General features: G+C 61.5%; 2 protein-coding genes across 5 annotated transcripts in view; one reads left to right on the top strand and one right to left on the bottom strand.

Annotated features, from left to right (window-relative positions):
* Window positions 1-6,058, top strand: part of LPIN3 (lipin 3) — a 39,637-nt gene extending 33,579 nt beyond the window's left edge. For all 4 annotated transcript variants that reach the window (XM_032838484.1, XM_032838483.1, XM_032838485.1 and 1 more), the window contains exons 11-21: window positions 158-251; window positions 350-419; window positions 1,982-2,074; window positions 2,151-2,194; window positions 2,887-3,025; window positions 3,995-4,143; window positions 4,287-4,373; window positions 4,830-4,982; window positions 5,162-5,276; window positions 5,357-5,460; window positions 5,659-6,058. In XM_032838484.1, the coding sequence (XP_032694375.1) occupies window positions 158-251; window positions 350-419; window positions 1,982-2,074; window positions 2,151-2,194; window positions 2,887-3,025; window positions 3,995-4,143; window positions 4,287-4,373; window positions 4,830-4,982; window positions 5,162-5,276; window positions 5,357-5,460; window positions 5,659-5,803 (1,193 nt within the window). In that variant the 3' untranslated portion in view covers window positions 5,804-6,058. The remainder of the gene's footprint in view (window positions 1-157; window positions 252-349; window positions 420-1,981; window positions 2,075-2,150; window positions 2,195-2,886; window positions 3,026-3,994; window positions 4,144-4,286; window positions 4,374-4,829; window positions 4,983-5,161; window positions 5,277-5,356; window positions 5,461-5,658) is intronic.
* A 1,752-nt stretch (window positions 6,059-7,810) lies between these two features.
* On the bottom strand, window positions 7,811-11,581 carry EMILIN3 (elastin microfibril interfacer 3). The gene is made up of 3 exons (XM_032838490.1): window positions 11,257-11,581; window positions 9,938-10,161; window positions 7,811-9,641 (listed from the first exon to the last, which is right to left on the bottom strand). The coding sequence occupies exons 1-3, from the start codon at window positions 11,400-11,402 to the stop codon at window positions 7,852-7,854; spliced, it is 2,160 nt and encodes a 719-aa protein (XP_032694381.1). The 5' UTR covers window positions 11,403-11,581; the 3' UTR covers window positions 7,811-7,851.
* Between the last annotated feature and the right edge of the window lie 5,516 nt (window positions 11,582-17,097).

Raw genomic sequence — 17,097 nt, 5'->3', positions numbered from 1 at the left:
GGTGCAAACACCACAGGAAGGGAGGAGGCCTGCTGGGTCCCAGACCCAGCCTGCAGGAGGCCTGAGTGCTGGAGTGTGGGGGAGCCAGGAGGGGCTGGGGAAGCGGGTCCCGTCGGATATGTTGGCCTCACTCCTTACTCTCTGCCTCTGTGCCCAGAGAAGTTCAACCAGCACATCGTCTCCTACCAGGACCTCGTCCAAAACCCTGGCCTCCTTGAGCACCCAAACCTGGTGGTGAAAATCAATGAGAAGTGAGTACCAAGCCTGGGCCCCTGGTGGCCCCAGGGTCGCCCTGCCCTCCACTGCCCCGTGGCTGCTGCAGCCCCGACTCCCTGTTCTATCTCTGCAGGCATTATAACTGGGCTGTGGCTGCCCCCATGATCCTCTCCCTGCAAGCCTTCCAAAGGAACTTGCCCAAGGTAATGGTTACAGCACCACCGGGCCTGCTGAGGAAAGTGGGCCCAGCCACGGGGCCCCTGGCCAAGAAGTGGAGTGTGGGCAGAGATGGGCCTGGGGCTGAGAGGGGCAACCGAGGGCCTCTGGAGCCTCACCCCATGCTGTGTGGACAAAGCCCCATCCTGGCCTGGCTGAATCCTATCAGGGTTGGCATTGACTTCGAAGGAGCTCAGGGCACACCGGGGGAGGATGATAACCTTCCACAGGAGGCTTTTAGATCTGAGAGATGAGGCCTGGGAGACAGAGGGCCCAAGCCCCTCTCCAGGCTGGACTGCGGGCACTGCTTGCTTGATTGGCCTGCATTCGCTGAGTACCTTCTGTGTGCCAGGCCCAGGCTGGGCACAGTCACGTCCTCCTAGAAAGACGGTTAATCGTAAGACTCAGCCAGATGAATATGAAATTCAACCGTGAGTATCTGGCAGGAGGGGCTGGGTCGCTTCGAGAGGCTAAACGGGGGTTTTCTGAGTACATGGCCCCTGCAGAGAGCTGGAGGATGAGTAATCTGTAAGCAGATGAGGGGCAGGGAACCGTATGTGCTGATCCTCAGAGGTGGGAAGGAACCTAGTCTTTTCAGTCCTTCCCAGAACTTCTACCCTCACGGACCTGCATCTGCCCCCACTACCCTGATCTGTGCCCCCCAACCCCAATCTGGTCCATTGTTCTTCAGTTAGTTAGACTTGCCCAAGAACATCACCAACCAGATTTTGACAGCTGGCATCCCCCTCGGGTGACAGTCGGCTCTGTCCTCTAGCTGGCTATGGGTCCGAGCTAGGACCAGAGCCTGTGGGAGGGAGGACAGTTACTCTCCTGCTTGGCTCTCCTCGCCTCCCCCAGACAGATCCAACCCCTGAGGCCCCTGGGAGACTCCCCCAGGCTGTTTCCAGCTCAAGGGGATACTGTGGCTGACCCATCTCCAGGTCATGTCCTCCTAACTTGGGTTCACCTTTCTGTCTGTAGGACGCTGATATATCTCCTGGGTGGGCCCAGGCCTGGGCTCTCCGGGGCTCCCCCTGGGGCTACCTAGCCTGAATCTAGTCACCATCTTCCCCAGGTCACGTTGGCCCCACCAGACAGCAGTGGTAACTTGGAGAGAGGGAGGCCGAGCCTGGGATAGAGTCACTGACCTTGGGGGCTGAAGAATGCTGGCGATAGACGGTTCTTCCTGTTGTCACTTGCTGGCATCACACAGTAACTAGATTCTGAGAAGCTCCCAAAGCATGGCCTTCAGCTACTCTAGGAGCCATGACCGGCCCAAGGATCTGGAGGCCAGGCCGAGGCTGGGCTGGAGCTGGGGGTCAGGCCAGGGTAGAGAGGGGTTTGGCGGGAATGGCCCTTGGTCTCCTGTGCTTAGCTCCATGAGTCGCTGCTTGGAGCCCCAGGATGGAGCTGGGTGTGCTTCCTCAGCCTCCAGACGTCAGACAGTGCCTCGCTCTAGGGTCAGCCCCAGACTCTGGGTTTGTGGGGGCAACGAAAGGTAGGTTTTTTTGGTGCAGGGGAAAATGCCATGGCCTTTATCTGCCCATAGAGCACTGTGGACAAACTGGAGAAGGAGAAGATGCCCCGGAAGGGTGGGCGGTGGTGGTTTTCCTGGCGACGCCGGGACTTCCCAGCCGAGGAGGTGAGTGGTCGTGGTCAAAGGGTGTGGGCAGCAGGGACAGGAGGCAGGGCTCACTGGATGTCTGGTCCTCCCACAGCGCGGTGCCCAGACGGAGAAAACCACCGCCAGGGAGCAGCAGGGGTGAGCCGGATCTCTTGCCCCGAGCCCTGCGGCTGGAGCCGAGCCTCGGGGAGATGCCCGTGGGGGCGGCGCCGGCACCTCTCCCCAGCTATGGTTCCTTGTCACTCCCCAATCACTTCTACACCCTTTCTTTGTCTTGAGGAATGTCCCCGTTTCACAGATGGGAAAACTGAGGCCTAGAGCTACACTAGAAGTCCCAGAGCTGGGAACTGGGTACCCAAACTCCTGGCCCAGACAAGGGCCTACTGCCTTACGGAGGGGCGGGGCCTCCCCTCTTTGCCAGGGGCATGCTGATCGTGCCTTCTTCACCTCTCAAGTGACCAGAACACCCAGGCTTGGGTGGGGGATGACCAAGGGCAGGTCAGCTGAAGCCAAAGCAGGTGGGAAGGGTAATAAACCCTAAGACGCACCCTGAGGTTTTACAGAAAAACATCTCCGAGGCTATCCTGGCTGTGTGCTGAGGGCCGGGAACCCTGGGTCTCCCTGCTCCAGCTCTGTGGCCTTTTCTGGGTGCATACTGCAGGCCCCCCGTCCCCCTCTCTGAATGCGGAGGCACCTTGGGGTTTTTCTGATCCTCTGGAGGGGCAGAGACCGGCACCAGGTTCCTTGTGGCCTGGGCTGAGGGGTGACGGTCTACCAGGTGTGTAGGGCCTTGGCTGGGGAGAGTGGCCTGAGAGCCGGGCTGCCCGCAGGGAGAAGACTGATGTCCTGAGTAGTGAGGATGAAGCCCTGGAGAGCCCTGTGATCCTGGAGGCCCCCTTTCTGCTGCCTTCGCCTCCCGCCTACACTCCCACCTACAAGAAGTCCCTCCGGCTCTCCTCCAATCAGATCGTGAGTGTGTGCGAGGCTGTGTTCGGGGCGGGGCCCGGGGCTGAAATTATTCAGCTCCGAGGGACTTGAGTTTCCCAAAGCCCAGAATCTGTCCCCTTGGCAGTCTCCCTGGCAGCTTCCGCTTCAAAGCCATGGGCCAAGGTCTCGCTTTACGCACGAGTCCATTTCTTTGCTGGATGTCTTATAGGGAAGGTCTTCTCTATGCCATCTTAAAGGATCTACCTGCGGTGGGTTGCCAGCTCTGGGTCGGCTCTTGGAGGCCACTCTGAAGGAATCAAAGGCTGATGCAGCCCCTCGGATTTAGGCCATCCCTACCCTCAAGTCCTGTCTTTGAGCTTAGTCCCTGGCCCCCAAGTGGGGCTCCATCAGGGAGGTACAGCCTGGTACAGAGCAGCCACTGTCTCCTTGGTACCCCGGTGTGACACCCACCTTGGGGCCAGCCAGGGCCCAGTAGCCTTGGCCAGCGGCTGGGCTGAGAGCTGCCCTGATTCTTCTCTAAGGACCAAGGACAGGGCTAGGTGTCCCTTTGGAGGGATGTCACAAGTGCCCTAGCCTCAGGCAGGAGGCTTCCTGTGAGGATCTCCAGAAGGTCCCTTCTGTGGAGTGGGGTGTCTCCATGCCAGGAGCAGTGCCAGACATAGGGCTGACCTGAGCAGCCTGGGCGGGAGTCATGGCCTGTGAGTTTCATCCCAATGGGGCAGGAAGGGAGGTGAGGACTCTTGTGTCTAGGCCTGAGCAGGCCATGACCGGCACGCCACACCCCCTCACTCCCCGAGGCCGCCCTCTACCCGTCCGGATGTGTCGGCGTGTAGCTGTCTCTGGTGAATTCAGGCAGGTTCTCTGAGTTGGGAGGAGGAGGGCAACGAGAAGCCTGTGGGGATCAGAGACCACGGTTTGCGGGGGGTGGGGGGTGGACATGCCAGGCTGTGGCAGATCACAGCTTCCCCCCAACCCTTTGCCCGGACCCAGCGGCGCCTGAACTTGCAAGAAGGTGCCAATGACGTGGTCTTCAGTGTGACCACCCAGTACCAGGGCACCTGCCGGTGCAGGGCCACCATCTATCTGTGGAAGTGGGACGACAAGGTGGTCATCTCGGACATCGACGGGACCATTACCAAGTGAGGCCTGGTTGGCCAGGGGAGAGAGGGAGGGCCTGGGACTGGCCTCCTCTATGCTGGGGGAAGGGGGACGTCAAGAAAGGCCCTCCTCCACGAGGGCTACGTGGGGCTGCCTCCGAGCGACCCCTCTTCTGTGGCTCTAGGTCAGATGCTCTGGGCCACATTCTGCCCCAGCTGGGGAAAGACTGGACACACCAGGGCATCACCAGTCTCTACCACAAAATCCACCTGTGAGTGCCTGGGCTGGGGCAGAGCCCCAGGGAGGGAATGACAGGATGTCTGAGGCCACCAGGGCCCTTGCCCTGGAAGCCAGGCTTGGGGACCCACAGGGAAGAAACCCTGGGCATGTCCCTGGATAGTCTTCCATTCTCCCGTGAAACACTTGTCTCCTGTTGTCTGGTCTCTGAATCAACTGCTGGTCTTCATGGTGGAGGGGAGGCCTACAGACCTGCTCAAACCTTTGTCCGTGCTGGTCCACCTGGGCCTTGGGATGCTGTCCATACTCCTCCCTGGGACTGAGGCCCCCTCTCTTTGATGTTTCCCCTAAGTCCCCTCCCTGCAAAGGCCTCTGGGTTTGAAGGCCAGAGCCCTGGGGTTGGGCCGAGCTGGCTGAAGCCAAGGGGGATGGGGGGATGGGGAACGGCTGGTCTCTGACAGCTCTCGCCACTCCCATGCCCCGTCCCCAGAAACGGGTACAAGTTCCTGTACTGCTCGGCACGGGCCATTGGCATGGCTGACCTCACCAAGGCCTACCTGCGGTGGGTGAGCGAGCGGGGCTGCGGCCTCCCCAAGGGCCCCATCCTGCTGTCTCCCAGCAGCCTCTTCTCTGCCCTCCACAGGTACAAGCCCAGGGGCCCTTGCGGGGGGAGTGACAGGCTCGTTGCCTGTTCAGGCCAGGCCGGCATCAGGCCTTGCTTGGGTGTCAGTTAAGTCCAACCCCATGTCACCCGACCCTGCCCTCCTCTGATGGCTGCCTCTCCTTGGTTTCTGTTCCTGCCCATGGCCCTGGCGGCCCTAGGGAGGTGATTGAGAAGAAACCAGAGGTGTTCAAAATTGCCTGCCTGAGTGACATCCGGAAGCTGTTCCTGCCCAACGAACAGCCCTTCTATGCTGCCTTTGGGAACAGGCCCAACGTGAGTGTGTCCCCTCGCCCCCGGGCTAAGCCACCTCCTCCCTGTCCCCCAGCCCACCAGCCCCTTTGTGTCCCCCACAGGATGTCACTGCCTACCGGCAGGTGGGACTCCCTGAATCTCGCATCTTCACAGTCAACCCCCGGGGAGAGCTCATCCAGGAGCTCATGAAGAACCACAAATCCACGTGAGGCCTAACTCTGTCATGGGTTCCCCCAACGCCCTCCCACATCCCCATGCCCCAGCCTCTCCTTGGGTCTCAATTCCACCCAGGGCTCCTGGTGCTGGGGGCCGGGGTGGGGACACACAATCTCTGCCAGCTGTGATGGGGGCGGGGGCCTGGCGGCTGCTCAGGTTCTTGGTGCTGACCCTGTTCTGCCCACAGGTATGAGCGGCTGGGCGAGGTGGTTGAGCTCCTCTTCCCACCTGTGGCCCGTGGCCCCAGCACAGACCTGGCCCATCCTGAATACAGCAGCTTCTGCTACTGGCGGGAGCCCCTGATGACGGTGGACCTCGATGCCCTGCCCTGAACCGGCCCCTGCTGCCCCCTCCTCCCTGGCCAGACCCAGAACTGACTGGGAGTCCCGGGGAGTGGGAGGTTGGAAGCTGGCTGCCACAGGGCCGGTCCACTGAAGGGCGGGGGAGGGGCTGAGGGCTTGTTGGCAGACACAGAGGCCCTCTCTCCTCCCTGTCCTATCTCCTGCCTTCCCCAGCTGATCTGTGGGAGGCGGGCCGGCTGCTCCAGGCTCTTAACTGCCCTGTGGCAATTAAATGATGGTGACCTGGGCCCTTGCGGGATTCTCCATGCCCTTGACATCCCTGTCCCTGTCACTCCAGCACACTGCCTTGACCCCTGATAGGAAAGGGAGAAGACAAAGGCCTGTGAGGCTCAAGACCTGTCTGCACAGGAAGGGGTTGGCGGCAGTGGTGGGGCGTGGCCAAGCAGCGTCCTGACAGCATGGACCATACCCTCTGAAGCCAGACCCTTGCACGACCCCGGACCCTTCCCACAGCTCTTGAGCCGGACTTCACTGCTGTCCCTTGTCCTCCAGGGTCTCAGCACACCCCAACCCTGGGAGCTCAGACATCAAGGAATGGGGATTCCAGAGCAGTGGGAGGGCTGAAGGTGTGTGGCTCCCCACAGGCCTCACCTGTACCCAGCTGCTATTCCCGCTCCTCTGAGCACCTCCCCGAGGACATGGCGCCAAACCCTGCCAGGGCGGGGGGCGGGGGGCGGTGACCTGCCCTCCCGCCCTAGACTTGGCCAGTCCATCCAGCGCCCACACAGCTGCTGAGCGAGCTCCTGCCTGAGGGGCTGTAGGAAGCCGGGCTGGCAGCCCACTGCAGCCTTCCAGCCTAGTGTCCTTGGGGAAGAAAATACCTTTAGACGGGCTAAAAGCTTTAATCCAGGCCTGCCCTCCCCCAACAGCACCACAGTGGAGGGAAGAAACCAGAAGGCAGGGGTATAGAGACCTGGAACATAGCACAGGAAGGCCTGTGTGGCTGTGGGGAAACTGAGGCCAGGAGCCTCAGCAGAGACGGGCATCAGGGTCTCTGGGAGCTCTGCAGGCCGCATGAACACTGTTTTCAGGTTGTCTCTTGACGGTGTCAGACCTGAGTTTCTCACCACTTAGTGAACACCCAGGTGGGACTGGGGTTCTGCTCGGATGCTGCAAACTGAGGCCTGGAGCCCTTTTTCTCCCCTGGCTTTCTGTTCAGAGTCTGGGCTTGTTTTAGACCATGACATCTACTCTCTGGAGACAGGCCCTAACCTGGGGGGGGAGGGTGGGCAGGATTCCCCCCCAAATGGAAAGGAGAGGAGGCTGTGGGGACCAGAGGCCCTGAAGCATCTCTGGGAAAGAGAAGGAAAAGGATAAATTGATGTGGGTCTCGAAATAGATGGTCTGGGGCCGGTCCTTTTCTCAGGGAATGTACAGCTGCCTAAGAAAGCCCTCACCCGAGAGGAGGGTCAAAAGGAATAAAAAGAACTCTCAGCTGAGTCTTTGTGTTTCTGCTCTGTCCAGAAGGACCAGAGGATGGGGAGAGCTGGAAACCTCTGGTCCTTGGTTCAGAAACTGTATCCACAAAGCTGCCAGGTATGAGGACAGTGCCAGTGGGTGCCACCTTCCTGCAGAAACTGAGCCCAGACGGCTAGGGAGAGAAGTTAAGGAGGCAAGAGAACCAGAAGCCTCCACAGGGTGGGGGCTGTTGCCAGGACCAGGGGAGATGTGGACAGGTGGCTGGGCCTGTGGGTGCTTGTGCAGGTGCTGCCCCTGGTGTTTTTGCAGAAGAGCAACGTGCACATTGGATTGTGAGGTCTCTCAGGTCCGCCCTGGCCTTCAGGCGTGATGTCCTTGCCTTGACCACGATCCTGATTTGTCCAGTTGGCACGGCACTGAGTGTTGATTTTTGTGGTTGGGACAGTCCTATGGAGCTGGACCACGGCTATTCCTTCCACGGCCTCTGAAGTGGCATCCACGCTGGCCCAGGGAGGCTGGTAGTCACTGCTGGACGAGGCTGGGCTCGACAGGTATCCCCAGGGTTGGTGGGATCCAGGGTTGGGTTCTGTCTGGCCTGCCTAGTCAGCTGGCCGGGGCCGTGCCTGCTCAGCCAGCTGGGCCCGGCAGTCCAGGAGGTCATCCTGGAGGCGGGAGATGTCCTGCGTGTGCTGAGCCATCGTGCGATTCAGCTGGTCCACGTAGCCCCACAGGCCCTCCCTGGGCCGGAGCGACTCGGTAGGCAAGCGGTCCAGGCCTGCTGCCAGTCGGCCCAGCCTCCCACACGCACCCTCCACTTGAGCCACCCTCCGGTCGAAGTGGCCCAGCATGTGCTGTAGTTCCTGCGCTGTGTCCTGGCAGCGGCTCAGCCCGCCGGCCACATCGGCCACGCCGGCCTTGAGTCGCTCCAGCTCCCCGCTCAGGCTCAGGACCTGCCTGTGGCCAGCCTGAAGCCGAGAGCCTTGGCTGCTGACCTGTTCCTGGATGGCGTGGACCTCAGCCTCCACCTTGCGCTCGCGCTCGTCCAGGGAGGAGTTGGCGGCCAGGAAGGCCTCCGAGTACTGGCTGACGGAGTCGCTGAGCCCCGTGAGGGACTTGCTTACGGAGTTCAGGTTGACCTTGAGCAGGGTGATCTCGCCTTGAAGGGAACGGCCGGTCGCTTCTGCCAGCTGCTCCTGGACCTCGGCCACAGTGCCGTTGAGCTGCTGGAGCAGGGCGGCGTGGCTGGCCACCTGGTGGAGGAGGGCCTCGCTCCGGCTCTGCCAGGCCTTCACCTCTGCCTCGAGCTTGTCCAGGATGGCTGAGGTGGTGCCGGGGGTGCACGAGGTCTCCAGGGAGACGAGCCTTTGTTCCAACACGGCCAGCTCTGTCTGCACCAGGGGCCGGGCCGACCTGCCTGGGGCGGCGCTCTTGGGGCTCAGCTCCTCCGCCAGGGTCACCAGGCGCTCCTCTAGGTTCTGCACGCGCTCTTCCAGCGATGTTCTGAAGCCGCCCGCCTCCCAGCCCCCCTCCTCCATCCCCAGGCAGCAGCCTCGCACTCCGCCCTCCGTCCCGTTTAGGGTGTCCAGGCCCTCCAGCAGCCCATCCACATGGCCATCGAGCATGGCGGCCGAGAGCCGCTCGAGCTCGTCCCTGGTGAGGGGGCCGTGGCCCCTCTGGGCCTCGGTGACCGCCCGCAGGTTCCTCTCAAGGTTGTCCACGCGGGCGCTGATCAAGGCCAGCCGGCGGCCACAGCAGCTGCTCCCGCCTGCCGCGCTCAGACCCTGCAGCCTGGTCCCGAGCTGCGACAGCTCCCGGCGCAGGGCCAGCTCGCGGCCGTCCAGGCTCTGGTGCAGCCGCCGGCTGGCCGCCTGGCCCTCCTCACACCGCTGCCGCACCTCCTGCACCCCCAGGTCGCAGGCGCTCTGGACGCCCTGGAGCTTCTGCTCGAAGCCGTCCAGGAGGCTCCCCCAGAGCCGGTGCAGCCGTCGGTCCACGTACTCGTCCAGCAGCGCCAGCGATGTGAGCGGAGATGGTCGGGCGTCCCGCAGCCGCTGCAGGTGAGCCTCGTGGCCGAGAGCCAGCCCGTGCACCTCGTCCAGCAGCTGCACTTTGGTCCGCAGAGTGTTGCTCACCTCCGTCACCTTGCTCAGGATCTCGTCCAGGGGGGGCGGAAGTGGCCCTCCGGCTCTGTCTCTGGCCTTCACAAGGCCCTCGGAGATGACCCCAAAGCCCACAGGGGCGGCAGGAAGCCTTGGACTATCAGTCATCCTGTTGGGGTCCTCGTGGCCGTCCACCAGGCCACTGAAGGTACCGTACGCTTGGGTCAGGCGCTGGACGTCACCCTCCAGGCGCTCCAGCCGCTCACCAAACAGCCCGGGGCCTTTCCTTCCTGGGAAAGAGGAGGAGAGAACCCTAGGGCCATCACTGGCCCGCCTCCCTCTGGCTGTCCTGTTGCCAGGCCACGCGAGAGAGCTTCTGCTCGAAGCTGACCTCCCACTGAGCATACAGCTCTCTTAGCTTTGGAGGGGAGGGGATGCTCTGTGAGTTCTGTGAGCTCTGCCTCCAGCGCAGTGTGAGATGCACCCTCCCCAGCCCTGCCAGAGCTCAGCCTGCCTGGGTCAGCCCCCCTCCCCACCCGCCCCAAGAAACCTATTCACCTGGCAGGGCCTCTGTGGGCCGACTCACCATAGGGGCTGGGGGCTGCTGGGCCAGAAGAAGGCAGCCGGGGCCCTGGGCCCAGCTGCCCTGAGGGAATCTGGGGCTCAGGCTCTGGCTGGGCTGGGGTGGCCCCGTGGTCGGTCAGGTGCTCGGGACAGCCTTCTCCCGTGAGGCCAGGGCAGCAGCGCCAGGCGAGGTCTGTCACGGTCTTGTAGCCAATCTTGTATCTGGGTCTGAGCACTGTGCGGTACCTGGGCCAGGGAGAGGGATGGGGCAGGACCCTGTACTTGCGGGCTGAGGCTCCGGGCTCCCAGGAGAAGTTCTGGATTCCCCGGCCCCCTCCACACTGCTGCCAGAGTTTTTCCTTTTTCTGCGCATGAGGTGACAGGATGGTGGGATGGAGGTGGGCTTTGCAGAGAGAGTCAGAGAAGGGTTAAGGAGCAGGTGCAGGTGAAGCCCCACCCCATCCTGTTTGCCTCAGGAGAACACTAGCAGGGATTTAGCCCCAGTATCCCCAAGGCCCATTTGGACCCCGTTTAGCTCAAGTTGCCATCAGAAATCCCACTCTGGCTTTGGCTCTTACCTAGAAGAATCCTGACCTCGGCTCCTTCCCTATGGGTGTGCAAGGGGGTGCTGCCCGGGAGTTGGGGTGGGCAGCCCTTCTAAGGGTGCTGGGGCCACTCTTGGCTCCCATCAGTCCCCTCCATTCTCTCTACCCCTTCCTAGTCTACTCTGGGAACTCATCTCTGGCCACCCAGGCCAGTACAGGGCACCTCTGATTCTGAGCACAGAAGGGAGGCCCAGGGGTGTGGGTCAGGGCTGGCCAGGGTCACTCCTCACCCCCCCAGCCACGTACCTGTTCACCCACTGACACACTGGAGCAAATGGGATTGTTTTCAGACATGCACTTGAACGTCTCCAAGTACAGACCTGGGCATCACACCTGTGCACCATCCCACATGCCCTCATACAGCCCCGGCAACTTGCCTTCTGGCCCCTCACCCTTGGCCTGCCTTCTCCACCGTCCCCTCAGCCCTCCCTGGGTCTTCCCAGGGCCCCTTTGGCACCACGGTTGTCGGTGTGACCCTCTGCCCTCTCCGATCACCTCCAACCCTCATTGCTTCTACTGCTTCTTCCTTGCCTTGTCCTATGTGTCTTCTGGGAACCCCTCCTGTGCCCCACGCTGTGGGCCCTGACCTGAACCTGCCATGTGTCCTCCCTAGCCCTCTCCAGCCGGCCTGCATGGGAGTCCAAGGAGCTACACCCTCTTGTGGCGCTGGCTGCCACTCTGGGAGGAAGTGGAAGTGCCCAGCAGCCCTGAGTGGGCCAGATAGGGGTGCACTCACGTGACTGTCCCGGGGCACTTGGGCCCCCATCCACACTGTCGGTACTCGGCCTTCACGTAGCTGTCTGCTCCCTCCTGTAGGACACAGGTCACGTTCCTGTGCAGTACGTAGGCGCAGAGGGCCCTGCAAGGGGGAACAGCCGGCATCCTTGGACTATCTGGCCTTGGCGGGGCCTGTTGAGGATCCTATAACTGCCTTCCTCATCTGGGGCCTCCCCAGGGGACCAGATCCCCATCTCTCTTCTCTCCCTTCTCCTTGTTCCTAGAAGACCACACTTCTCATCCTTACTCCCCTGACTCCTTGGGAAATGGTGCCATCTTGTAGGTTCCAGCCCACCCCCACACACCACCTTTCCATCTTTTGCTCCTGGTTCTTGCTCTCTGATCATTTCTTCTACTGCCTTTTCCAGGACGCCTGCTCTGATGCACCAGGCCAGCTGAATGTCATCTATGGGCTTAGCACTCTCCTGCGGTCCAATTCAGCCAGCACTCCAGCTAGAGCCCCTAACTCCCCTGACTGGGACCAGTTCCCAAGCCACTGGCTACTAAAGACAAGAAACTGAGGTCTCCAGAGAGTCAAGAGCCACCTTCACAAGCTACAAGGGCTGGGGCGGTAGTGGCCTGGCAAAAGCCAGCCGCCAACGGGCTGCTGTTGGGCTCTGGGGCCACAGGTGGGCCCAGGACCCAGGAGCCACCATCAATTCTGTGGCGCCAACACGCTGGAGTTCCCCAAGGGGTGGCTGGGGTCAGGCTAACGGCGGGTGGGGGCGGGCTGCAGGGCGCTGGGCTCCCATCTCCTACCTGGAGGGGCAGAGGAGAGAAGGTGGGGCCCCCGCGCGGGGAATGCATGGGGGAGTCCCGTGTGTGCCTCGCGCGGGCGGCCCTCCCTCCTCTCCCTCCACCTGGTCCGCTGCGCCGCGAGTTTGCACACAGCGCAGCTGGAAAATGTTACTTCGCTGGAAAGGTTTTCGCGGGCACTGCCAGGTTCCAGCCGCCGCGCCAGGCCCCCTCGGCTTATTTTTCTTCGCCGGTCCCGCAGCCTCCCGGAGCGTGGGGCGCCCGCCCCGGCCGGGGCTCGGCCTCGGTGCCCGGCGCCCCCGTCTCCCGCGCGCTCGCGGTCCGCGCAGGTGGGAACGCCGCCCGGGCCCCATCCCGCCCGCTTCCCGCCCGGGCGCGGCCCGCGCTTACTTGTGCGGCCCCGGGCGCAGCCGCGGGCGCCATCCCGTCGTGTAGAGGCTGTAGCGGGGGGCACCGGGCGGCGCGGGCCGCGGGACCAGCGGGGTGCCCTTGGCCTGCGTCCCCGAGAGCAGCGCCGCGACGGCGCACAGCCACACCGGCAGGCGGCGGTCCATCGCGGCCCGCGGCTCTCCACCTGGCCCCACGCGGGTCCCCCGCCCGGCGTCCCCCCGCCGCGCCGTCCCGCCGCTCGCCCTCCCGCCCGGGTCCCGCTGCCGCTCGCGGCCCCCGGAGCTCGCTGGCCCAGCCGCCTGGCGCTTCGCAGCGGCTGCGTCCCGCCGAGTGGCCGGCGCTGCTCGCGGCTGGGGCCGCGGAGGGGAGGCGGGAGGCGGGCTCTGCGCGGATTAGCATAAACTTGGGGCCGCGTCGCTCGCCTCCGCCGGCCCCCTCTTGGGCGCCAGCCCCCCGCCCCAGCCCCGAGCCGACGCCCGAGGGGCCGCCTGCAAGCGAGAGGTGAAGGAGGGAGCAGCCCCGGGGTGGCAGGAGCGCAGGCCGTTGCGCCCTGGGAGGCCCCGAAACACACCCATCCACCACGGTCGCCCGCGTGCGCAGCGGAGAATCGCGGCCAGACCGCCCCCCCGCCCGGGCTCCAGGACAACGGGGGGGCCCCCCACCCCCACCCTGCGGGGCACACGGCTCTTCAAAGCCCTGGCGTGCAGACAGAGCTAGGCCCAGGCTCTGCAGCTGAGATGACCCTGTTTGGGGGCGCCCCAGCAACACCTCCGCAGCCACCGCCTTGGAACAGGCCCCAGAAGGTCCCCGTTGGTTAGCTGTGCCTCCTCACAGCGTCATTGCCTGGAGGTGCCCAGGACAACTGATAACTAACTCTGGGGCGACCCCTCCCCGTCGCATCTTCAACTAACCCTGTGCTGCGCAGTAGGGGGCCAGGCCGTCCCTCTGGTTCCCTGCTGGAGTCCGTGTTTTCCCTGTCTCTCTTAGGTGTGGGCTGCCGGGAGCCCCAGAACCCCATGTCTCTCCAGCCAAGCAGCAGCTGCTCTGCTTCTCTCCGGGCAATCAAAGCTCTTAGCCAGCTGGACCACAGCACTGGTTCCTTATCAGCCACCAGGCAAAGGCAGCCTTTAGTTCTCTCTCACAAGGAGCTGCTGCTAAGGCAGGCTTCAGCCACATTTCCCTTGCGAGACTGACTCTTGGAACCCAAGAGTTGGCCTTCACCCTCATTTTCATTCAACATCATCGCATGGTGTTGACTTTCTAACTTGCAAAGAGCTTCTTGAATCCTGATTCTGTCATCCCACAGGGGCGCGATTCTTCCTGGCTTTGTCGCATCGATCGGCCCAGGTGACAGCAGTCTTCTGTCTTCACCTAAGTAGCTGATTGATGTGTGGAAGTCACAGAACTCCCAGGCATACCTGGAGAGACTCTTTCCTCCAACCTGAAATGTGAATCCACACCCTCCGGGTAAAGCGACGATATGAGGGTGTAAATGGGGACAGCTCTGAGACTCACATCTGTGCCCCCTGCCCATTCTTAGTCCCAGTGGCTCATGGGTCCCTGGTGGGGGAAGCAGACACCTGACCAAAGTGGGCCGACTGTTCCCGTCCTTGGCTTTGGAACACATGCAGAGGGGATCCAGCTCCCAAGCGGGGAATTCTCTGGCTTATTTGTTTCCTAGGGCTGCCGTAACAAACGATCACAAACGTGGTGGCTTGAAACAACAGAAATTTACTCTCCCGTGATCCTGGAGTCTAGAAGTCTGAAATCAAGGGGTCAGCAGGGGCACACTCCCTCCAGGCGCTCAGGAGGAATCCTTTGCCTCTTCCAGCTTCTGCTGGCCGCAGGTGCTCCTTGGCTAGGAGCTGCTCACTGCATTGTCTGCTCTGTCTTTAGGTGGCCCTCTGACTTGTGTGTCTACAGGCCCTTTGTCTCTGTGTCTCTGTGTCCTCTCTTCTTTTTTTTTTTTTTTAAGATTTTATTTTATTTATTGGACAGACAGAGATCACAAGTAGGCAGAGAGGCAGGCAGAGAGAGAGAGAGGAGGAAGCAGGCTCCCCGCTAAGCAGAGAGCCCCATGTGGGGCTCGATCCCAGGACCCCGGGATCACGACCCGAGCCGAAGGCAGAGGCTTTAACCCACTGAGCCACCCAGGCGCCCCCTCTCCTCTTCTTATAAGGACACCGATCATTGAACTTAGGGCCCAATCTAAGCCAGTCTGACCTCATCTTAACTCATTACATTTGCAAAGACGCTTTTCCAAGTAAGGTCATGTTCTAAGGTTCAAGGTGGATGTGAGTTTGGGGGGAATACTATTCAGTCCACGACAGGGTCCCTGAAAGCTGGTGAAGGGACGGACCCTGGTGTGTTGTAGCATAGCTATGCAGGACTTACAGAAAGGTTAAGCAAGAGAGTTTGGCAGAGGAGAGTAGGGTCTGTCCAGAGGGTATGGCGCTCTGGGAGAGGTGAGGGAGGAGCCAATTGGTAATTGGCTTCCCCTGTTTGCTTCCGGTGACCCACCTCACTTTAGCTAGCTCAAATGGGTTTCTGATGCCAATCAATGATATCTAAGACAACTTGGGTCCTTTGCCCCAATTCCACTGAATGTGCTTTTATATTCTCCAGCCTTTAACAGAGATGTCCTTCTGCTGGGGGCAGGATACACGGTATCCATAACATGCTCTTGACCTTGCAACCACCGGACTTTCCCTGCACTCACAGTGAGAGACATCTGGGTGGGACATAACAGAGCCAGACTCCTCACTCCGGGGCTGGGTTCTGATTGCCTGGCAGCACCTCCCAGGAAGTTCTAGAAGAACCCGCCCCCGCCTCCCCCTCCCCTATACTACCGAAGCTGTGATCCTTTTCCAAGGGGCCCCAGCCCTGCCTCTCACTCCCTACCCGGCCCGATGTGGGACCCACAACTCAGACAGAGGAAGCTGGACCCTGTCTGAACTTGAAAAAGTCCACATAACAGGGGGCTAAAAGGACAGTTGGACCCCACTTCTCCCTTCCCAGGTGGCTGACCTCAAACAACCTCTTCAACTGGAACAGTTTTGGGAGCCAGCCCTGGGACCGCATCTTGGGGGAGGTGGGTTGAGCGGAGGACATCGGCAGAGGAGATACTCAGGGTCTTGGCGGGATGCAGTCCTGCCAGAGGCTGGGGTCTCCCCCGCATCTGCCAGACAGGAGACCTAGGGAAGGCAGAGACAGGGGAGGGAGGCATTCGTGTTCCCGCCCCCTGCACTGCCTCCCCCCCACCCCCACTCCCGGACTCAGCCTGGATGGAGCCAGGCTGAGGGGCCACACATAGGATCCCAGTTTCTGTTCACAGGGACACGCACATCCATTTGCAGACACATTCTGTCTCTCTCACACACACACCCAACTTCCATACACACACACAGGAACATACTTTCCCAACCCTCACTAGCCCTTGGTAACAGATAAGCCACCTCTCTCTCCAGGGATGATGGAGGAGGCCATCAGGAAGACAAGAGAACCTTGGACAGGGATAGTGGAGCCTCGCACTTGGGGTCCATCAGGGAGTGGCCCAGTGGGCGAATATGAAGGGGAGCCTCCGCCAGACACTGCAGCCTCCCTCCTGCCTCCGTGGGCTGTCTAGGGCAGAGGGGAAGAACTGGTGTCTGGGGATCGAGAAGATGGGAAACTGGGTCCCTGGCAGCTGCAGAGATGCCGGCTCTGCATCTGGGTGGCTCAGACGGTTGGGCGTCTGCCTTCAGCTCAGTTGTGATTTCCAGTTCCTGGGTTTGAGCCCCGCGGCAGGCTCCCTGCTCGGTGAGGAGTCCGCTTCTCCCTCTCCCTCCGCCCGCCCCCGCCCCGCTGTGCTGCGTCTCTCTCTCAAATGAATGAATAAATAAAGTCTTTAAAAAGAGAGAGAGAGAGAGAGAGATGCAGGCTTGCCTGGTGGTAAGGTCATCCTGGCATCCTGCCCACCTGGAACAGCTCCTCCTTACCTCCATGCCCTTCTTGGGGGCCAAGGAGTTTCTTCTCCCCTCTCCAGGCCCCTTCCACCCCACCTAGGATGCCCTCCCTGTTTTATCCAGGCCCTCTGCATCTTTTAATTCCCCTAAAAGAGACAGGAATAGAAAGCTCTGGAACAACCAGTTTTGTGGCACAAACCCTTCTCACCACAGATGAGCCCCCTGCGACAGGGAGAGGCAGGCGCCCCCACCGGTTGCCTGGTGGGTGGGGCAACCAGTGGGGTCGCCAGCCCTAGGATACAGGCTCCTGACTCCATCAGCCCTTTGTCCCTACCCACAACCCCACCCCCTCTCCTTTCTTCTGAGTGTGCACAGCCTCCCTCCCTACAAGGGGCCACCTTTGGAACAGCGAGGATCTTTCCCCGGGGCTCGCTCTCTCCCCAACATAAACACCAGCATGCTCAAAGCCCAATCGGTGTTTTGATTACACCCACACCATAAAAAACAGTCACTGTCAAGTCCATACGTGTTTCTGGGGCAGGGGTTTGGAGTGACCCTTTCTAGTGAGGAAGAAGCAGGGCTTCTCCAGGGCCCCAGGGGGTGGGTAGAGGTGCGTCCTCCAGGTGGGGGCCCGGGAGAGAGGCCAGAATCATGGAAATTGGACTCTATAAACTCCGGGGGGACTTCTACTGAGTGAGAGTTGCTTAGAA

Source organism: Lontra canadensis, unplaced genomic scaffold (genome assembly GCF_010015895.1).
Source record: "Lontra canadensis isolate GAN:19392208 unplaced genomic scaffold, GSC_riverotter_1.0 scaffold105, whole genome shotgun sequence".
In the NCBI taxonomy this organism is placed as follows: domain Eukaryota; kingdom Metazoa; phylum Chordata; class Mammalia; order Carnivora; family Mustelidae; genus Lontra; species Lontra canadensis.
Note: the sequence above shows the minus strand (reverse complement) of the source record. Positions and strands in the feature narration are given on the sequence as shown.

Bases quoted from the DNA above. Each gene is read 5' to 3' on its own strand.
- EMILIN3 (XM_032838490.1), bottom strand. From the start codon at position 11,402: ATGCCGGCTGTTCCCCCTTGCAGGGCCCTCTGCGCCTACGTACTGCAC. The intron at 10,162-11,256 runs GTGAGTGCACCC...TCCCTGGCCCAG, and splicing joins AAGTGCCCCGGGACAGTCAC to GTACCGCACAGTGCTCAGAC. The intron at 9,642-9,937 runs GTGAGTCGGCCC...CCTCTTTCCCAG, and splicing joins AGCAGCCCCCAGCCCCTATG to GAAGGAAAGGCCCCGGGCTG.